Raw genomic sequence first — 22289 nt, 5'->3', positions numbered from 1 at the left:
CAAGCTTCACTTCCAAGAATGACAACTGCACTGATTTTCAGGAGAACTTGGAAGAACGTCTGACCCCACCCTAACTGACTAACTGATATTTCTCTGTTGCATCCAGACTCTTGTGCAGTAAGCCAATGCAAGTAACCGTCTCCTTTACCAACCAATTTAGATGCGTATTTTAAGTATGAACCTTGTATTGTGTCTTAAGGTGAATTTAAGTTTCCGGTGATGATTTCCCAGTTAGGGTGTGATAATTTTGAAGTTTAAGCTTGCCATTCCTTTCCTTCCTTTCTCTAATTTCTTCTTTCCAGTCTCTTCCTCCCTTTCCCCAATTTTAATTTATTTTGTGTTATTTTATTTTCATCTTTGTTTTCAGTATTTCTTTTGTTTGTTTGTTTAGTTAGTTTTATGTTGTGTTTGTCTCATTCATTAAATGCCATATTTTTGTGCCACAAGTGATTGTCTCTGAGTATCGCTCACAAACTTAAGGTACCTGCAACATCTGGTCTGAACTACATGCTCTGTTAAGTTAATTTAATTTACATGACGGTATAAAGTAAAAGGGAAGTGAATCTTTTTCGGCCGGGAAGACACCGCCTTCATAGAATTAATAAAGGTTACACGGTCTGTTCGCCGGACGAGCAGACCAAATAACACGGTCTGTTCGAGCACACGGTCTGTTCGCCGGACGAACAGACCAAATAAGTGTAACGTTAATTCCATTACCGTTAATTTCAACTTAGGTTAAAACATTTAGAGTCACTATAACGCGTTATAATTACTCATAAATATTTACCTTGCTTCGCAAGCCAAAATCACTACATTACCCTTTTTACAAAGTGTTTTATTGTTCCAGTAGGTATCTCTGACCATAGTATGGTACACTGTACAATCAGTAAAACGAATGTATAGCCTAGGATTGCCTACTGGCATTTTAACACTGCACTTTTAGAAGATGCTAATTTTAGAGAGTCTTTTAATTTTTTATGGAATTGTTTTAAGATTATAGCTCATTACAGCAGTGGTGGGATGTGACTAAGTCACAAATTAAAGACTTTTGTCAACAGTACACTTTTAATGTCACAAGAGACATTGTTAGATCTCTGAAAGCTCTGGAGATAGAAATAGTGGAACTCCAGCATTTGGAGGCCACAGGAAATCGAGGACATATTGAAGCACTCACTTACAAGAGTAAAAAAACCAAAATGAATGACCTGTTAGACATCACAGCACAGGGGGCGCTGGTCCGCTCACGCTTTAAAAGCATGAAAGAGATGGATGCTCCATCTAAGTTCTTTTTTCAGTTTAGAGCAAAAGAATGGACAGAAAAGGTACATACATGCTTTGCGAACAGATTCAGGGGACCTCTCATCGGAACCCACTGAAATTCGCAAGCAGACAGTAAGCTTCTACTCGAAGCTATACAGCAGTGAGCGGTCAGGGGCACAGTGGTGGAAGAGAGTTTCTTGGTGGAACTTCCAATGCTCTCTGAGCAAGCAACTAGTGAGCTGGACAAAGAGCTGACACTGGAGGAGCCTCACAAGGCTCTCCAGGGGATGCAGAATGGATGGGCGCCAGGTATAGACGGTCTCCCTGTTGAGTTCTACAAGGCATTCTGGGCAGTTATACGGCAGGACGAGCTGGATGTCCTAAGGGACAGCGTGAGGGGAGGTAGACTCCCCTTGAGCTGCAGGAGGGCCGTCCTGGCACTACTGCCAAAAAAGGGAGACCTGATGGATCTGAGGAACTGGCGCCAGGTGTCGCTACTGTGCACTGACTGTAAGCTGCTCTCAAAAGCATTATCCTCCAGACTGACTAAGGTAATGAAGCAGATCATTCACCAGGACCAGACATACTGTGTGCCTGATAGGTATATATTCGTTTAATTCGTGACATTTTGGACGTCTCCAGACTATTGGGCTTAAAAACTGGTTTGATTTCTCTAGGTCAGGAAAAGGCATTTGACCGGGTTGAGCATGATTATTTGTGGAAGGTGCTGGAAACCTTCGGGTTCAACTCGGGTTTCATAGCAATGATCAAAGTGTTGTACAGTGAAAGAGTGTGCTGGAGGTTAACGGTGGTTTATGTGCTCCTTTTTTAGTGTACAGAGGTATTAGACTGTTATTTGTCAGGTATGCTGTACATGCTTGCAATTGAACCTCTTTTATGCAAACTGAGATCTCAATTATCTGTTTTTTACATTCCACACAACAAGGTTTCACTATGCCTCTCAGCATACGCAGATGACCTAGTAGTCATGGTAAACTCACGGAAGGATGTCAGTGTTTTAAACGATATTTTAAAAGATTTTCAGATTTTATCATCAGCTAAGGTCAACTGGGGAAAGAGTGAAGCCATTTTAGTTGGGGAGTGGGGCAGTGGGCAACCTACAATACCGGGAGGCTTAGTGTGGAAAAGAGGTGGTTTTAAATATTTGGGTGTCTACCTGGGGAATGATGAGTTTTTACATAAAAACTGGGAAGGCACTGTAGAGCACGTGAAGGGCAGACTGAGCAGGTGGAAGCGGCTGGTCCCAAGGATGTCCTACAGGGGGCGAACGCTGGTCATCAACAACTACACTGGATCCCTCAGAGTGTGCTTCATCTGCCCAAGGAGGAAGGAGGGCAAGGGCTGGTCCAGCTGGCCAACAGAGCAGCAGCATTCTGCCTTCAGTACATCCAGAGGTTCCTCACTGGATCTAGAGACTTAATATTGAGAGCAGCAGCCAGTGAATTATTTCACACAGTTGGAGGACTGGGGCTGGGCAGAACTTTGTTTTTAATGGACACCAAAACGCTGGACGTTTCAGGATTACCATTGTTTTATCATAACATGTTCAAAATCTGGAACTTTTAAAAAAAAGACATTGGAACACTATACTGGCTGCTGGAGCAGCCTCTGGTGTATGGCAGGTGCATGGACATCTCCAGTGTGGCCGTCTCTGCGCTGTCCAGGACTCTTATCTCCGCAGGCATTGTGACACTCTGGGAGCTTGTGAAGATCGTGGGAGCTGACCTGTCGAAGGCAGAGGACCTGGGAGCAGGTATGGGAATGCGGTCCGTGCGTGTTGTCTGTCAACTCTTACACTGCTGGAGGTCCTCCCTAACATCTGAGGAGCGTGTTCGGCTGAGGGACTATCAGTATACAGAGGAGGAACCCTTTCCTCAGCTGATCATCGCTCCTGACCTCGACGGGTGTGAAGGCCCCCTCCTGGAGTGCCTGGGCGAGGCGGAGATGGCTTTTGGGACAGTGTCAGGGAAGCTGCTCTACAGAGCCAGTGTTAAGGTTTTAAATAAGAAAAAACTGAGTGGGAGGGTAGACACCCCATGGAGAAATGTACTTGGTTTTAATGCTGATATTAAACCAGAGTGGAGGGCACTGTACAAACCACCGTTAACCAAAAAAGCTGCCGACCTCCAGTGGAGGATTTTACACTGTATTCTCTCTGTGAACTCTTTTATTTCCATTTTAAACCCTGATGTTGCACAAAACTGTCTTTTCTGTTCACAGAGAGAAACTGTTTTTCATGCTTTTATTTACTGCTCCAGGTTACAGTCTTTCTTTGTGTTTTTACGGAGCTTCTTAAGGTCTTTTAATGTTGATTTTACTTTTCAGTGTTTTATTCTTGGTTTTAAATATGTCAAAAGAGACAGGTTCAGGTGTCAACTGATCAATTTTGACTCAGGTATATTGCCATTTTTGCCTGACCAAAGATAAAATTGATCAGTTGACACCTAAAACTGTCTCTCCTGACATATTTAAAAAAAAAGAATAAATCACTGAAAAGTAAAATCAAAATGACCAGCAGCAGCCTCTTTGTAGATCTGCTTTATCTAAACTATTTGTTTGTGCTGATCTTGCCACGCTGCTTAAGTCCACTCATCTATGGACTGAGAGATGATGCTATAAGACCTTTATTTAACTACTATTTTTGCTGTGCAAGAGGCAAATGCAGGTCTACTGTCAATGTACACTAAATTTCAGATGCTTAGGGATTCTTAAACATGTTTAGTGTCATGTATACTCTTGTAGAACTCATGACAAATATATACATAATATATATGAATTGTTATGAACAGTTACATTACTACCTCATTTAAATACTCTGTTAAATACAACTGAAAACTGTTATCCATGTGTTTCACTTCAAAGCCAAACACGTCCTGGAAGACCTTATTGCAAATACTCTGACTATGTACTGCTGAAAAGGTCATACACAGTAAATTAAACTGTATAGAATAGTAGTGTTTAATGTTTAATAGAGAATACAGAAAATGCCAACTTAAAGAAACATTATTATTATTAAATATTGTGTTCAGCTCTTATAACTAATATTCCTCTTAAAAATGCTTTAATGTTTGTGCTTATTTAAAATAAAGTCATGCAAAGGTATATGAGTTTACTAGATATAAATTTACAATAAACCTTCCAACTCCTTGCAGGCACAACATGTTTAATATTTAGCTACATGTTTTCTATGATGTTCAAGTTATGGTATTGATGAGGAACATGACAAAAGCTTGAGCTCGTGATTCTTGAGCAATGCTGGATAGAGTTAACTATTGTATTCTGATGTATGTGACTTTACTAATAGAATTTAGCACTGTGTTAAATATTGAAATTGGATCAATATAAAAAGTTCTGTAATTTCTTCTCTATTAACAAACTAAAGCTTATTATCCTCAGTATTTACCACTTGGACCTTTTGTTTGTTTTAATCAGAACCCCAATTCAATATATGTATATAGTTTTTTTTGGTTGGTGGGAGGCTTTCAAAGTGTTATACGGCACAGCTCCTGACAAATCCTGTGTGTCCACGGACATCGACGGCCACCAGAACTTGTTCTGTGCGAGGTGGATTCTTCCCGAGATGCCGGGATGGCCAGAGCTGGGTGTGGCATGTAGGGGCTCCAGGAGGGCTGTGTGTAGGTCCTCGGGTACGTACGTTTTAGTGGGAGGAGGCGTTTTAATCTTCAGGAGGAGGCGACTGCGCATTGAAGAGATTTCCGTCATGATGTCCCATTGAATAGGAGCAAGAATGTGGGTCTCCGGGATGATGGGTTCTGCAGGTGCGCTCTGGTCGGGCTCCCGGTACACACGCGACAGGGCATCGGCTTTTGCATTCTTGGTTCCCGGTTTGTAGGTCACGGTGAAATGGAAGCGTGTGAAGAACATGTCCCACCGTGCCTGGCGTGTATTCATACGTTTGGCGGAGTGTAGACTCTCGAAATTCTTGTGTTCAGTGAGGACGATGAATGGATGCTGAGCACCCTCCAGCCAGTGCCGCCATTCTTTGAAAGCCACCTTCATGGCTAATAAATCGAGGTCCCCCATGTCATAGTTGCGTTTTCGGGAGAAGTACGCACATGGAAACATTTTATTAGCCGGACCCTGGCGTTGTGACAGAACGGCTCCGATTCCCGTGCTGGAGGCATCCACTTTGACTATGAACGGTCGGGTTGGATCAGGGCGATGAAAGATAGGAGCCAAGGAGAAACTCTACTTTAGACGTCGAAAGGCTGTGATCGCTTCAGGTGACCACGAGAGACGGGCGGGTGCTTTTGTTGTCATGGAAGTGAGGGGTGCCGCAATAGTACTAAATCCAAGGATAAAACGGCGGTAGAAATTGGCGAACCTGAGGAAGCACTGCAGCTCCTTAATGGTTTGTGGCTGCGGCCATTGTAGTACAGCCTGCACCTTTGAGTCATCCATGGCAACCCCCTCAGCAGAAATGACGTAGTCTAGAAGGCCGTTGAGGTCTTATGAAATTCACATTTCTCAGCCTTGGCATAAAGTCAGTATTGGATCAGACGTTTCAGTACTGCCCTCACATGCTGGATGTGCTCTTCCAGAGTCTCAGAGTAGATTAGGATGTCATCGATGTACACGATTACCCAGCGGTCCAGCATATCACAGAACACGTCGTTAATGAAGGACTGGAACACCGCTGGACTGTTAGAAAGGCCGAACGGCATGACCAAATATTCGTAGTGGCCGGACTGGATCAAAAAGACGGTTTTCCATTCATCTCCCTCTCTGATGCGGATGAGGTTATAGGCGCTGCGTAAGTACAGTTTGGTGAAGTATCTAGCCTTATGGAGCCTTTCCAAGGCCGATGGTATGAGGGGAAGATGTTACCGAAACTTCAAAGTGATTTCATTCAGGGCGCGATAGTCGATGCACGGCCGGAGGCCTCCGTCCTTCTTCTTCACAAAGAAGAACCCTGATGATGCTGGAGATACGGAGTGCCGATTGAACCTCTTTAGCTCCTCCTCACTGTACTTAATCATGGCTTCTGACTCCGGTTGTGACAGGGGAAAAATTCTCCCTCTAGGCGGAGTGGTGTTGGGCAAGAGTTCAATGGTGCGGTCGTATGGTCAATGTGGTGGCAGTTCGGTGGTTTTGACCTTGCTGAAGGCTTTTGCGAGGACCAAATTTTCCGCCAGAAGGCCAGGCATGTCGGTGGCGGTAGGTGTGGTGGTCGTGGTGTTGAGTTGGAGTGGTCTCTTTGCAGGCAGGAGGTGTTGGGTACACGTCCTACCCCAGCTAGAAATCCACGGTTCCGACCATGAGATGACTGGGTTGTACAGCTTGAGCCACGGCAGTCCCAGGATAAGTGCGTGATGGGGAGAGTGGATTACGTGGAAATGGATGAGTTCACGGTGATGGGACCCCACTTGTAGCCTGATGTCCCGAGTGATAAACTTTATGTGTCCCTCTCCGAGAGCCTGACTGTCTATTGCCTCAACTGCCAAAGGGTAAATGCATTTTCCTTCCTCGCACCTCTAGTTGTACATGAATCTGGGCACAGTTCAGCGATCAGGGGGTGAAGAGGTTCAGACTCACCAGAGTGCTCCGCTTGTTGGGTGGTCTGGTGGGGCAGGCAGACAGCATGTGTCCGGGTTCTCCGCAGTACAGGCAGAGCTGGCGATTGATGTGCCATGCTCTCTCCTCGGGTGTGAGGTGAGTGTAGTCGAGCTGCATGGGTTCGGGGCTCTTGGAACAGAAGCCACGCATGGGGGTTCAGTACCATGAATTCAGACAGGTTTCTCCCCTCGTCCTGAGAGGCGAGCTCGGCTTGCGGGTCCTGGTTCAGGCCCTTGCAGTACAGCAGTTTGAGGGGTCTATCCTCCCAACCTGCCTCCATGGCGAGGGTAAGAAAAGCCAGCACATAATCTGTGGCAGGAACGATCTCCCTGTGATATGGCTAACAAACACTCCTCTGCGCTCTCTCCACCAGCGGAGTGGTCGAAGACTCCAAAATTGGGCGAGGAAGTGTTCGAAGGTGGTAAACACGGTTCCATCCTCCCTCCATACAGCGGTGGCCCATTCTAGTGCCTTACTGGTGAGATGCGTGCACACGAAGGTGATCTGGCTGGCATCGGTCGGGTAGAGAGCGGGTTGTTGTGTCATGAAGAGCGAGCACTGCATCAGAAAGCCTTTGCACTTCCCAGGGTCTCCATTGAACTTGTCTGGGAAGGCGAGCCAGGGATTAGCGATCGAGGGAGCTGCGTACGAGGTGGTAGGTGGGAGCACTGGTGGTGGAGGGGGGGGGGGTGAGACGCCCTGGAGATTCTGGAATGTTGTCTGGTCTAGCAGCCTTACGTGGATTAACTTTGAATAGAGTTCTCCTCACATCAGCCGTGGATAGAGTACCTGGTTGTTGGGGGGAAGGATGGTCTTCTTGCCAATACGCTGGTTTGCACCTCAAACCAAGCATAGAAGTCATTCAGCGCATCTGGGAGGGAGGCATCGCTATCACAAGCAGATGAGGCTGTCTTGTAGTTTGTGGTTGTCTGTATGCCCTGCCACATGCGCCGGGTGTCTCTGCTGTCCTGGAAGTGGCTGTGGATTGTCTGGGAGTGTGCGTTCTTTGCCTCTTTGATGGCTCGGGACAGTTTGGCCCTTGCTGTTCTTAGGACCGCCTAGTCTTCAGCAGCGCATGCATGTTAGCAGTCATCCACGGCTTCTGGTTGGAGCGTGTAGTGATGGTCTTGGAAATGGTTATGTCATCAATGCACTTGCTGATGTAGCTGGTCACTTATGAAGTGTACTCCTCCAAGTTAATTGTGCCTCCATTGGTTGCAGCCTCCCTGAAGATGTTCCAGTCAAAGCAGTCCTGAAGAGCAGAGGTAGCTCCTGCTGGCCAGGTTTTCACCTGCTTCAGAACCTGTTTAGAGCGTCTAATGAGTGGTCTGTATGCTATAATTAACATAAGAGAGATGTGGTCTGAGTAGCCGGATTTGGTGCAGGGCTCTGAACAATATGCGCTGGGAATGTTTGTGTAAACAAGATCCAGCATGTTTTCCCCTCTCGTAGCCCACATACTGATGGAATTTAGGGAGCACTGACTTGAAATTTGCATGATTGAAATCTCCAGCAATGATGATCAGTTTGTCGGGGTGAACATTCTGCAGATCGCTAATAGCTCCGTATAGCTCACTTAGAGCCTATTTAGCATTAGCACTGGGGGAAATGTAAACGCAGACAATGAAAACAGTGGTAAATTCCCGTGGTAAATAAAATGGCTTGCATGTAACAGTCACAAACTCCAATGATGATGAGCAGTAAGTAGAAACAAGCACAGAGTTCTTACACCATTCTGTGTTGATGTAAACACACACACCACCACCGCGAGTCTTACTGTACAAAGCTGCATTTCTGTCGGCACGAAACGAGGTGCGTCCATCGAGCTGAATGGCGACGTCCGGAACTCTGTCGCTGAGCTACGTCTCCATGAAAACAAACACGTAGCAGTTTCTAATATCTCACCGTGTAGGGCGTTCAAAGTCGGATGTAGTCCAGTTTATTGTCCAGGGAGCAAACATTGGATAGTAGAATGGACAGGAGAGCTGGCCGGCTAGGGTTTGTTTTTAGCCTAGCACATACACCCGCCTGCTTACCGTGCTTCCACTTTCGGCATCCCGTCTCCTGGTCTCCTGGTTCTTGTACATCATTGTGCAGGTTGTTGTTGCATGACTTCTGTATTTTATTAGTTCCTGGTGGTTGTATTCATGAACACCACTGTCTCTGGTGTCCATGTACCGGTAGTATTCAGGCAAAAAAAACGTAAATAAAACCTTAAAAAACGTAAATAGCACCATATTGAATCTGGAGTGGTCGCTGCGTGCTTCTGCCGTGCCACCATCTTTTGTATGATTGTCAATGTTTGTGTCAAACAAGTTGTGAATTTGTTGTAACATGAGATCATGACTTACTCTGTGCTAAAAGTGATGCTCGCAGCTCCATTGGTTATCTTTGTGGGTGAACGAGGATGATGGTGGACAATTAGAGGATCTGCTGTTGTCTCATTGGTTGTCGCGTTAAATCTTACCCAGATACAATAGTGTTATTTTCTGATTGGCTACTGTGTAGCCTCTTTTTTTGATTGGCTGATAAGTGTCAGACTCGACTAAGAACTTTCAGCATTTGTTAATATCTCATCGTGCCCACTCCAGGACCTTTATGTCTCTCTCTATCTCTATCTACATCACATCTATTTTTCCTCTCATGAAAGCTTCTTACATTTTAATGTAATTTTAAATAAATTAAAGTCTTAGCATATGCCTACAAGGAGCATCAGAGATTAAATTACAAGAAGAGATTTTTTGGCAAAGGAGGCTAATCTTGAAGAGCTAATTGATGTTTATGCATGTTTTAATTGCTTATTTCAGTATTTGAAGATTAAATGATTAAATTAAAATTTTAAAAGGACTTGTATTGATATTGGACGTATTTGGTTTATTGGCTTTATAGCCGTTAGTAATAATGGATTCTAACTATTTAACTCCACAGATATTTTGTGAAAGAGAAAAGCTGTTTGTCAAGCAATGGCAATTACATATTTAATATATTTTATTTTGTGTCAGTATCTATGAACACCCTTTTCTCTTATATAAGAATTTTTATCACAGCCAGGTCCATTTCCTCCTTTAAAGACTCAACAATGGCCCACAAGACAGTGCCACTGCACTTCATTTAGCTGGGCCTGTCTCTCACCTATTTTCTTTTTAGCATTATTGAGGGTGCTGCAGTCATCGTTGACCACAGCCAAACTTGTTGCAGACCTGCATATTCTAAAATATTTGATTGTGCTGGTCTTGCCATGTTGACTACTCCCACTCATTTATGGACTGACGATGCTGTAAGACCCTAACTTCTGAAAAACCAAGTCTACAATCAATGTACAATAAATTCAAGATATGAGATGCTTCAACATATTTTGCTGTCAGGGAAAATATAATAAGAATACAATAGTTATATACTTTATAACCCCAGTCTGCTGGGGGAACTTGTTAAACTCTGTATTCTAATTCTAGATCTTGTCAGGGAAACAGAATGTCTTCAAAGATAAAACTAGACCCAAACGGAGGGAAGGCTAACAGACATGATTTATTAAGAAAATGACACAGACACTGGCAGAGGGGGAAAAAAATAGGAGAAGAAAAGTAACTGAAACACAAAAACAATGGTTTATACACAATTAGGCCAAATATAGAAATCCCAGGAAATTATTTGATGACAATAAAATTAAAACTTTCAAATTAACTGATTTTTAATTTATTTAACCAACAGTTTATTTTTATGTGAAAGGTCCAACTTGACATAATATGGTCTCTTAGGCTCTGATCCCACCTGTCCAGGGTTATTGCCGTCCAAGATTAATTATTCGAGAAGCAACAATCCTACAAATGTGGTTTGCATGCTCAGATTAGAATATGACTTCAACACGGATTTGCCCCGTTCAAACCAAAACTGATTATTTGTGAGCCAATCATCCAGGATGCATGTTATTGTGAAGTGTGAATTGGGCCATTTATACACTACCCAGCTGATAAAGGTAATTTGTACCTAGATCCCATTCAGGTCAATTAATAGGACTGAGTATTGATTTATTAACTTATGAATACAAATAATTAGAAATAGCTTAGGTATTATGCACAGACAAAATATAAGTGAAACCCTAAATTCAACTCAATACATGTCTGTTTAAATTTGGATGGTTTACATCCAAAAAAGAGACCTAAACAATTAATGGCCTCTGCAGTGGTTTACATTTTGGGATCAAGAAGCTTTTATTATCATTTCAACCATATATAGTTGATGCAGGACAAATAGGTGAGATTGCAGGTGAAATAAGACAATATTTCTCCAGGATCATACGCACCATATTGGTTAAACACTGAATATGTTTCTCTATCAGATTTTTTTCATATGTAGCAGTTAGGTATTAACCTAAAATATTGTTTTATTCATGCATGCAGTGCACTATATTAATCTGGTGTCAATTCTAGATATTTCTTTTATAGTATCAAAATGTTGATTAGCGGTTATCATCCATGTCAATGTTGCTTCCTTATTATGTTTGCACAGGCTAAATGAATTGTTTGACTGACTCATGGATCAAGATAATTTTTTAAAAATCATAATTGATATTGATATTACAGATATTGACTGCTATACTGTGTTGTGTGTAAAAGCGTTTTGACATCACAGTAATAAACTGTAAAGCGTAAATAAATTAATTTGTCTACATGCATCACATAAATAATCACAAAAGGAAACCGAATGACATCACAGGAATGTATAGACTCCTGAGGTCTATTATTTACGCTCAGACACGTGTCATCATCTCTCTCTGGTGCTTATTATAAATGTCATCTCAGGGTCAGTTTTATTCTTTGGAGCTGGAGTCCCATATCAATGTGGGGTTTTATACTGGATATAGCAGATTAGTGCAAGCATGCAATTTGTCTTCTCTTTGTTACTGAATCTCTAATCTGATCTGTGCGGAAGTGGTTGTGCTTTTTTAGAGACTTAACCTATATTGTACTAAGTGATATATGTAAATATTTTACGTTTCCTTTTTGTAGCATAGTATGTCAGTTTCTAATGATAGCATAGTTGACGTTTTGCTTATACCTCAGCAAATTTTCCAGCCTGTTCTGACTAAAGGATTAGTATCAAAAGTCTCTTTTGCAATTTTAATGTCTCTGTTCTTTATCTATTTGAATTCTATCATGGTCTACACTCTTTGGAGTAAGCCTGTTTTTAAAGAGACACCACGCTACATTCTGTTTAACCACATGCTTTTCAATGACTCGATTCAGCTCTTTGTTACGTCTTTGTTGTATGTTTTAATTCTGGCCTCTCTCAAGTTAGTCATGGCTGCTTGTGCTTTTGTAGTTTTTGTTTCTAGCACAACGTTCCGTAATGCACCTTTAAACCTGGCTGTGATGTCAGTAGAGCGTTATGTGGCTATAAACTTTCCTCTAAGACATGCTGAAATAGCCACTCAGAAAAGAACTTATATTGCTATTGGAATTATTTGGTTTATGAGTATGATACAATTTATAATTGACTTGCTTTATATATTATTGACTGATCCTACATTTTTTTCATCACAAATATTTTGCACAAGAGAAAGGCTCTTCATAAAGCAATGGCAAGTAGATGCTTATGAGGGGGTTAATATGTTCTACTTTGTGTCAGTGTCTGTGATCATCCTTTTCACTTATATTAGAATTTTGATCACAGCCAGATCCATCACCTCCAATAAAGACTCTGCTGCAAAAGCTCACAAGACCGTGCTGCTGCACATCATTCAGCTGGGCCTGTGCCTCACCTCTTTTCTCTACAGCATTATAGAGCGAGCTGCAGCAACGAGCAGCACCAGCACCGTCCTCTTTAAGGACCTGCGTTATCTAAACTATTTGTTTGTGCTGATCTTGCCACGCTGCTTAAGCCCACTCATCTATGGACTTAGAGACGATGCTATAAGAACCTTATTCATCTACTACTTTCGCTGTGCCACAGGCAAACGCAGGTCTACTGTCAGAGTACAATGAATTAAAGCCATTTTTCAAATGCTTAGTAATATTTAAACCTGTTCACTATGTTATTTTTTGTTGTAGAACAACAAGAAGTAAATAAATCACTAGTGATTCATCACTACTCTGTGTTTCACTTAAAGAAAAACACTGATTATTTGCATGAGGCTGTGTTGTCACAAAGCCATTTCATTTAGTCTGATGTATAAATTATTTTAATAAAGTTATACAGGTTTGAAAAGGGTAGATTGGACTTTAACACAGTTAGGGCTTATATCCAGTTTTCCTATCTTGAAAACCCTTTTAAGTTTATGTTTATTTAAAATAAGTCATACAAGCAACACATGAGCTTTCTGGATAATAATTTAAAAGAAACCTTTTGAATTTGGAAATAATTAATTGCTTGGTACACTTAATTGATCATTATTTGATAGGCTGGGATAGAGTTAACTATTGTATTCTGATGTATGTGACTTTACTAATAGATTTTAGCACTGTGTTTAATATTAAAATTGGATCAATACAAAAAGTTCTGTAATGTTTTCTGTATTAATAAACTAAAGCTTAATTTCCTTAGTGTTTGCTCATATTCACTTTATAATTTCAACCACAATACTGTAGTGGTAGTCAGCTTAAAAACAAAGTTTGTTTGTCAAAGTATTTATCACCCTGACTTTTTGGCTGTTTTAATCACAACCCTAATTCAATGTATGTAGTATTTTTCTCTATAATGAGTGAAAGAGAAAAGACAGAATGTATGTACTGAATATACATTTATAACAGATTTTTGTTCTTATAGACAATGTAGAGTTTTCTTCAGAAGGCAATAATGGCTTAGTTCATTTGCTTGAACTTTATTGGAACTTTTTATATTTATACATATTTAAATCTGCAACTACTCCTATTCTGAAATATCTTTACTTTTACTGATCACTTTCGTCACTGTGTTTTAGACATTATTTGTTGTTGGGAAATTGGTCAAGTGAAAAAGATTAAAAACTCTACAGGCTGTTGTGTGTAAAAATCTCAAGAGATCTGCAGTTTCTGAAATAGATTTGTTTTTTGTCAATTAAAGGGCCTGGAAAGCTGCAGTGAATCCTTGACACCAAGACTGATTTTACCTTTCTCTACAGTGTAACATCTTTAATTTCGCCAACATAAGGTATTCTCTAGGGCCTAGGGAAAGCTGACCCTTGAATGCTGTGAACTTGTCACAAGAAGTGATTAAATATTTATAGATATCTTTAATTGACATTGCACAAGCGTATTTCACCACATGAACATTTGGATATCCATCACTAAGTAGTGCACTGAACAATGTGGCTCAACAATATTCTAAACGTTTATTCATTAGGGTAATTTCACAAAACCTCATCTAACAGACAGCCCAAATGGAAGACCAATGCCCCCCTCTCTCTCTGTCTCTCTCCCTCTCTCCCTCTCTCTCTCTCCCTCTCTGTCTATTGAAACACAGACATATGTCATCATCTCTCCCTGGGACTCGAATGGTGTCTATTATAAACAACAGTTCACATTAGCATTACTATTCAGATCTGGACTCACATAAGTCTCACATATGAAATTGGATTCTGCACCACATTAGTGCAAACAATTTACAAAATTGAAAAATCTGATTTGTGAGAAAGTGGTGGTGAATTGTATAGAAATAAGTACAGTTAATACTTTCTGTAAATGTTGTGTATTTTATTTATTTTATCATATAATGTCAGTTTCTAATGATAGCACAGTTAAGGAATTGCTTATATATCAGCAAATATTCCTGCTTGCAATGACTGAAGGCAAAATATCAAAAGTCATATTTTCAATATTAATGTCTCTGTTCTTTATCTATTTGAATGCTATCATGGTCTATACTCTTTGGAGTAAGCCTGTTTTTAAAGTGACACCACGCTACATTCTGTTTAAACACATGCTTTTAAATGACTCGATACATCTCATTTTTTCCTCTTTGTTGTATGTTTTAATTCTGGCCTCTCTCAAGTTAGTCATGGCTGCTTGTACTGTTTTAGTTTTTGTTTCAGACACAACTTTCTATAACGCACCTTTAAACCTGGCTGTGATGTCAGTAGAGCGTTATGTGGCTATAAACTTTCCTCTAAGACATGCAGAAATAGCCACTCAGAAAAGAACTTATATTGCTATTGGAATTATTTGGAATATAAGTATGATGCACTTTATAATTGACTTGCTTTATGTAGTATTGACTGAGCCTACAGTTTTTTCATCGCAAATATTTTGCACAAGAGAAAAACTCTTCATAAAGCAATGGCAAGTAGATCTTCAACAGGGCCTCAACATATTCTTCTTTGTGTCAGTGTCTGTGATCATCCTTTTCACTTATATTAGAATTTTGATCACAGCCAGGTCCATTTCCTCCAATAAAGACTCTGCTGTAAAAGCTCACAAGACCTTGCTGCTGCACATCATTCAGCTGGGACTGTGCCTTACTTCCTTTCTTTATAGCTCCATAGAGCGAGCTGCAGCAACGAGCAGCACCAGCAGCAACCTCTTTGTAGATCTCCGTTATCTAAACTATTTGTTTGTGCTGATCTTGCCACGCTGCTTAAGCCCACTCATCTATGGACTGAGGGATGATGCTGTAAGACCTTTATTTATCTACTACTTTTGCTGTGCCACAGGCAAACGCAGGTCTACTGTCAATGTACACTGAATTTCAGATGCTTACGGATTCTTAAACCTGTTTAGTGTCATATATACTGTTGTAGAAACTTATGACAAAAATATAGTGTGAATTGTTATGAACAGTTACATTACTACCTCATTTAAATACTCTGTTAAATGAAAACAGTTATGCGTGTGTTTTACTTCAAAACCAAACATGGCCTTTAAGACCTTATTGCAAATACTCTGAGACTATGTACTGCTGAAAAGATCATACACAGTAAATTAAACTGTATAGAATAGTAGTGTTTAATGTTTAGTAGAGAATACAGAAAATGCCAACTTAAAGAAACACGTGTATTGTGTTCAGCTCTCAAGCCAATTTTCCTCTAAAAAATGTTTTCATGTTTGTGATCATTTAAAATAAAGTCATACAAGGATATACGAGTTTACTAGACATACATTTACAATAAACCTTCCAACTCCTGAAAGATTTAATGACTCAATACACTTAAATGATGATTACTGGGATTTATTTTATTCATACAAATGCATTTATTTGGCATCAAAGCTATTATAAAGTGTTAACTGTGGCACTCCTGCTTTTGCTGATTAACACTGTGCTCTTTTGGAGATGGTCATGTGCATATGAAGACTGAGATCATGTAGTTTTATGCAAAAGATTTTTTGTTTGTATTTAAAATATTTTTCTGAATATACACTTTTCCAAGAAAAATGCTTATATTTCTGATCAATTCAAGAGCAGAATCTTGAGCAATGTTGGATAGAGTTAACTATTGTATTCTGATGTATGTGACTTTACTAATAGAATTTAGCACTGTGTTAAATATTGAAATTGTATCAATATAAAAAGTTCTGTAATTTCTTCTCTATTAACAAACTAAAGCTTATTATCCTCAGTATTTACCACTCTGACTTTTTGTTTGTTTTAATCAGAACCCCAATTCAATATATGTATATAGTTTTTTTTTAATGGCCTTTGTCAAAAAGCAATGTGGGTTTCTCCATAATGAGTGAACCAGAAGTGACAGCAGCAAGAAAAAATGTCCAAGATACATTAAAAAAATTAAAAGAACCAGAATCAAAATGTTATTTTCAAAAGACAATGCTATGAGTGGTTGCTTATCCACAACTGTAAACTATAGAGTCAAACGGTTGTGTGTGGGTATCAGGGTCATTACTAATATTCAATTTTATCTTTCCATTTATAATATTTTAATATTAAATAGATAAGTGGTACGTGATAAGTTATTCACTCAGGCAATAAGTGTTTGGGAGTCATTGTATGTTCTGATCTACCAGTCAATGAATATTTTCAAAATTCAAATTTAAATATATAGCTCCAATGATGCATGCAAGGTGCAGTATGAGTTCATCTGACAGGACTGATACACCACACAGCATGCTGGACTGATGGAATATGACCCTATAGTGATAAAGTGATGCACCTGTTCAATTCAGCACGAGTCACAGTGGCAGAACAGAGCAGGGGTCACATGACATTAGGTGAATTAAATGTTTTTTTCCATATTGTTAACTTTTTTATTATTATGTGCACTTAAGTCTGAGTTAAATTAGTTAAATTCTAAATGATATGGCTATCTGATTTACCCATTTGAATGTAGAAAAAGGCTATAGGGAGTAAGTCTGTGTTCCACAAAACACCACAATAATCAAACTTTCTTAACTCTGAACACTTTTATTCAAACATTCAACATATTTTATAAAAAGTCATTGTCAATACTTAAAATTTTTTTTTAGAAAAATAAGAGAGGTGTGTTTCCACGCAGAAGTGTGTCGTCATCTCTCCCTGTGGTCCACGTGGTCTCCATTATAAACATTAATTCACTCGGGTCTTCATATTCAGATCTAATCTCATATATGAAATTGGGTTTCAGCATCAAATGACATAAGAGATCTGTAAATGCTCATCATATGTAAATGTTATCTATTCTTATTAGAAATCTGATCTGCAGGGATGTGTTGTTAATTTGCAGTGGTTTGACTTTTATTTGTGTTAATATCTTTAAATAAAATTGCATGGTTATCTTTTGTATAATATATTGTCAGGTACTTATAATAGCAGCACAGAGATTTTGTTTGTACAGCAAATAATTCAGGTTGTGCTGACTGAGGGACAAATAATGAAAGTAATTTGTGCAATACTAATGTCTATATTCTTCATCTTTTTTAATGTCATCATGGTCTTCACTCTGTGGAGCAAGCCTATTGTTAGAGAAACGCCACACTACATCCTGTTTATCAAGATGCTCAGGGTTCTCATGTTTTGAAGACAGGCAAGAGTGACATCTCCAACCCTCCAGCCAAACACAATAATGGGCCTACCATTTTCACCACCTTCTCTGGGCCAGCATCCTGCAACCTGTACTTTTTAGGGGGCTTTCCTCTCATGGCGAATGAGAGGATGCTTAGTTGTCTTTTAGTTGACATCTTTGAAAGACAGATGCAATGATTAATGCATCAATGGCCAGGATATCAAATATGACATGATTTTAAAAGTGACCTATTGTAATGAAGTGTTGTAAGGGCGAGGATCCATGTGCAGCTTTTATTGAATGAACTCGTAAACAACAGGCAAAGGTCAATGACGGCAAACACAACAATGTAGCAGAGGCAGAAATCGTAGTCAGAAATACAGGCAGAAGGTTAGGGCAGGCGGCAAACAATCAATAAGCAAAAAGACAGAAACAGAGTAACAAAACCGGAACTAGAGACAAAACAGGAAAACGCTCAGAATGATCCCAATAGCAGATCGAGACTTCGCACTGGGGTCAAGTTTATGTTCAGCTTATATAGCGTGGGAAATAGGAAACAGGTGGTGGTGTAATCAGTCCCGGTGCGAGGATTATGGGAAATGCAGTCCGGCGCTTCAATCGTTACACCTATAACATCAACGATGCAATACACTTTAATTTATTTTGTGCTAATGAAATTATTAAGCCTATTTGGAGAGAGATGTTTAATAATTTTAGTACCTCTAAATAAAATGTACTTTAAAATGTATTGCATCGTCGATGTTGGTTAGTAGCCTTATTTTTCTGAGATTTAATTACACAGAATTTATGATAAATTCATTATTTTATAAAATGTCATAAAGCCAGGGCCCCCTGGCACCATCTCAGGGCCCCCAGTTTGAGAACTACTGGCCTAAACTACATGTTCTGAGCAGGTGTTGTTAGTGAACCCCCTGGCACCATCTCAGGGCCCCCAGTTTGAGATCCACTGGCTTAGACTACTTGTTATGAGCAGGTGTTGTCGGTGAACAGGCTGTAAAACTGTTGGCTAAGTTACAGACACTCATGAAAAACTGATGCTGATGATCTGAGAAACATTCTCTAACAGCAGCCAAAATGTCAAGACAAGAAGCTTTTATTGTCATTTCAACCATATATAGCTGTTGCAGTACACAGTGAAATGAGACAACGTTTCTCCAGAAACATGGTGCTACATAAAACAAAGACAAGGCTAGGGACTTAGTAAGAAGCTGTACTGTACAACCTGGTGCAAACAGTGCAGGACAAGACAAACAAGACAGACAAGACAGTGCAAACAAAAAAAAATTACAAGACAATACAACAAACACAAAAAAGACACTACACAAAAGACAATAAGAAACAGCACCCACCAGTGTAAATACTGTATGTTCAACAATATTGCGTGCAGTAATACTATAATGAACACAGTTTCATAGCAGCAGGTCCCTGAGATAATGTAAAGAATTGTGCAAACCAGCAAATGACTGAAATGTTAGATAATGTGTGCAAAGAGCAAAAGTGTGCAAAAACAGCATGTAAACAGGTTGATGGATGTAAACAGCATGTAAACAGGTTGATGGATGTACATCCAAGGAAGTCCCCTCCTTGAACCTCCACCTTATTGTGGTGGAGGGGATTGCGTGCCTGAATGATCCTAGGAGCTATGTTGTCTGGGGCTTTCTGCCCCTGGTAGGGTCTCCCAAGGCAAACAGGTCCTGGGTGACGGGCCAGACAAAGAGCGGTTCAAAACCCCTTATAAGAAAAAACAAAGCAAGGTCCGTGATGTCGCCCGGTATGGCGCAACCGGGGCCCCACCCTGGAGCCAGGCCCAGGATTGGAGCTCGCATGTGAGTGCCTGGTGGCCGGGTCTTACCCCACGGGGCCCGGCTGGGCTTAGTCCGAAGGAGCGACATGGGGTCGATTTCCTGTGGGCCCACCACCTGCATGAGGAACCATAAGGGGCTGGTGCAATGTGGATTGGGTGGCAGTCAAAGGCGGGGGGCTTGGCGACCCAATCCTCGGACACGGAATCTGGCTCTAGGGACATGGAATGTCACCTCGCTGGGGGGTAATGAGCCTGAGCTGGTGCGGGAGGTTGAGAGATACCGACTAGAGATAGTTGGGCTCGCCTCCATGCACAGTTTGGGCTCTGGAACCCAACTCCTTGAGAGAGGCTGGACTCTCTACTTCTCTGGAGTTCTTCAATGCTCACGTGGGCAGCGACAGTGACACCTGGAGGGGCGTGATTGGGAGGAACGGCCCCCCTAACCTGAACCCGAGCGGTGTTCTGTTATTGGACTTCTGTGCTAGTCACAGGTTGTCCATAACAAACACCATGTTCAAGCATAAGGGTGTCCATCAGTACACATGGCACCAGGACACCCTAGGTCGGAGGTCGATGATCGACTTTGTGGTTGTTTCATCTATGTCTTGGACACTCGGGTAAAGAGAGGGGCAGAGCTGTCAACTGATCACCACCTGGTGGTGAGTTGGATCCGATGGCAGAGGAGGAAGTTGGACAGGCGTTTGGTTCGCATTGCCGGCAGTAAGTCAGACTTGTTCCTGGTGCATGTTGGACTCCGGTAGGGCCGGAGGGTGTCCGGGTTGGGGACCACGGTTCCCCAAGTTCTACAGTCTGCCGCAGGGAAGAGATGGAATGGGTTACTGTGGATTAATTCTGTTATTTTCTTATATTTAAACGGAGAACTTTACACATTTACACTTTACCCAGCATCTTTCTCGCCAATGTTCGGTCACTGGTGAACAAAATGGAGGAGATACGACTCAGCATCACTCTCAACATGAAACTGTTAAACTGCAATGTGATGATTTTCACGGAAACATGGCTGCACAGCGGCTCTCCGGACAACGTTATTGAGCTAGCGGGACGACACACACTCCGGGCGGATAGGACATTTGATGGCTCCGGTAAGACCAGAGGCGGTGGATTGTACATTTATGTTAACAAAGCTTGGTGCACGAACTCTGTTATTGTTGGGAAACATTGTTCAGCTAACCTGGAGTTTCTCATGGAGTTCACTTCCACCACTGTAACTGCAGCTTACATTCCCCCCGATGCTGATACTAAGCTTGCTATGAAAGAACTTTATGCAGCCATTTATGCAACAACAGACTGTTCATCCGGAAGCTGCATTTATTGTTGCGGGTGATTTTAATCACTCAAACTTAAAGGCAGTGCTCCCCAAATTTCACCAGCATGTTTCTTGTCACACCAGACGGAACAAAACCTTAGACCATTGTAACAAGGTAACAAAAAGAGGGGTGGGGTCTCTAACCCAATTACAGATTGCTAATAAGCCGCACTTATTTAAAGGACAGGTGAAAGCGAAGAGCAATTGGGGTCCTGTTAGCAATTGCCTGTTGCTCGGCTTGTAGCTCTGTGGGACCGGGAGTCCAGGTGTATTTTTTTTCCCCTGTATGAGTGTTTTATTCTGTTTTTAGAATGCGAGAGTTTGAAGCTCAGGATCATCGTGGATTTGTTTGGTTTTGCTTTGCTAAGGTATGTTTTGTTTTATTTGTTTTGTAATTTCCCTAGCCAGCTGCTGTTTTGTTTCTTTTTGAATTATTAGGTTTGTGTAATTTGGTTTAATGGTTGGCTAGGGGATTTTGTCTTTATTATTATTATTTTTTTTCCTTTTCTTTTTAAGTACATTTGATTTTTTTGGGTTTTCCTGTACCCTTTGGGTATACCCCTTGGGTAGCTTCCCACCACTTCTTGGGGAATGGGAGACAGGGTTTGTGTGCTTAATTGTGTGATGTATTGATTTTGAGGGTGCATTATTAATGATTTGTGGTGGGTTTATGGGGTGGAGATTGCTGTGCTCATACAGTTTGCAGTGAAACTACTCTTCCCTGTAGGAAGCTCAATTATCTTTTGTCTGTTGATTATACCATCTGAAGGACGCTGCTCTTGTGGGCTGTTTCTGGTCAGGGTGAATGACCCAAATTATTTTAATGTTTTGGTAAATAAAGTTTAATGTGCTTTCTATTATCCTATGCTTACTGTAGTGGATTTTCTTCGTATGCACCTAAGTTCCCTGGGCGTTCGTGGTGCTACATTTTGGCGCTGTGTGTTTACACAAACATGGCTGGGGCTTACATTGTGACCCCCCCTCCCCCACCAAAGACAGTCAGATCACCTTTCTTTGTTCCTTACCCCCAAATATGCACCCCTCATCAATCGAGTGAAGCCACCCGCAAGAACCATCAAGGTCTGGCCTGTAGAAGCAGATTTCACACTCCAGGAAAGGTTTCAACACACAGACTGGAGTACATTTGCATCTCAGGCCACCAGCGACACTCACACGGACATTGATTGTTACACCTCCTCTGTACTGGATTACATCAATACAACTATAGACAGTGTTACGACTCAGAAACCGATCATCACATACCCAAATCAGAAGCCATGGATGAACAAGGAGGTGTGCCTCCTTTTGAAGGCACGCAATACTGATCAGGTGACGCACAGGCCTACAGCACATCCAGGGCTAACCTGAGGAGGGGC

At 41.1% G+C, this 22289-nt stretch overlaps 2 protein-coding genes across 2 annotated transcripts; both read left to right on the top strand.

The window, feature by feature from the left end:
* The first annotated feature begins 11870 nt into the window (after positions 1-11870).
* Positions 11871-13084, top strand: LOC113649737 (odorant receptor 131-2-like). Its single transcript, XM_027157673.2, has one exon. The coding sequence runs from the start codon at positions 11871-11873 to the stop codon at positions 12837-12839; it is 969 nt and encodes a 322-aa protein (XP_027013474.1). The 3' UTR covers positions 12840-13084.
* A 1460-nt stretch (positions 13085-14544) lies between these two features.
* On the top strand, positions 14545-15513 carry LOC113649759 (odorant receptor 131-2-like). The gene has a single exon (XM_027157709.2). It carries the CDS (start codon positions 14545-14547, stop codon positions 15511-15513), a length of 969 nt encoding a protein of 322 aa, XP_027013510.1.
* Positions 15514-22289: the final 6776 nt, after the last annotated feature.

The sequence above is a fragment of the Tachysurus fulvidraco genome, chromosome 21, assembly GCF_022655615.1.
Source record: "Tachysurus fulvidraco isolate hzauxx_2018 chromosome 21, HZAU_PFXX_2.0, whole genome shotgun sequence".
NCBI classification, from domain to species: domain Eukaryota; kingdom Metazoa; phylum Chordata; class Actinopteri; order Siluriformes; family Bagridae; genus Tachysurus; species Tachysurus fulvidraco.
Note: the sequence above shows the minus strand (reverse complement) of the source record. Positions and strands in the feature narration are given on the sequence as shown.

Bases quoted from the DNA above. Each gene is read 5' to 3' on its own strand.
- LOC113649759 (XM_027157709.2), top strand. From the start codon at position 14,545: ATGTCAGTTTCTAATGATAGCACAGTTAAGGAATTGCTTATATATCAG.
- LOC113649737 (XM_027157673.2), top strand. From the start codon at position 11,871: ATGTCAGTTTCTAATGATAGCATAGTTGACGTTTTGCTTATACCTCAG.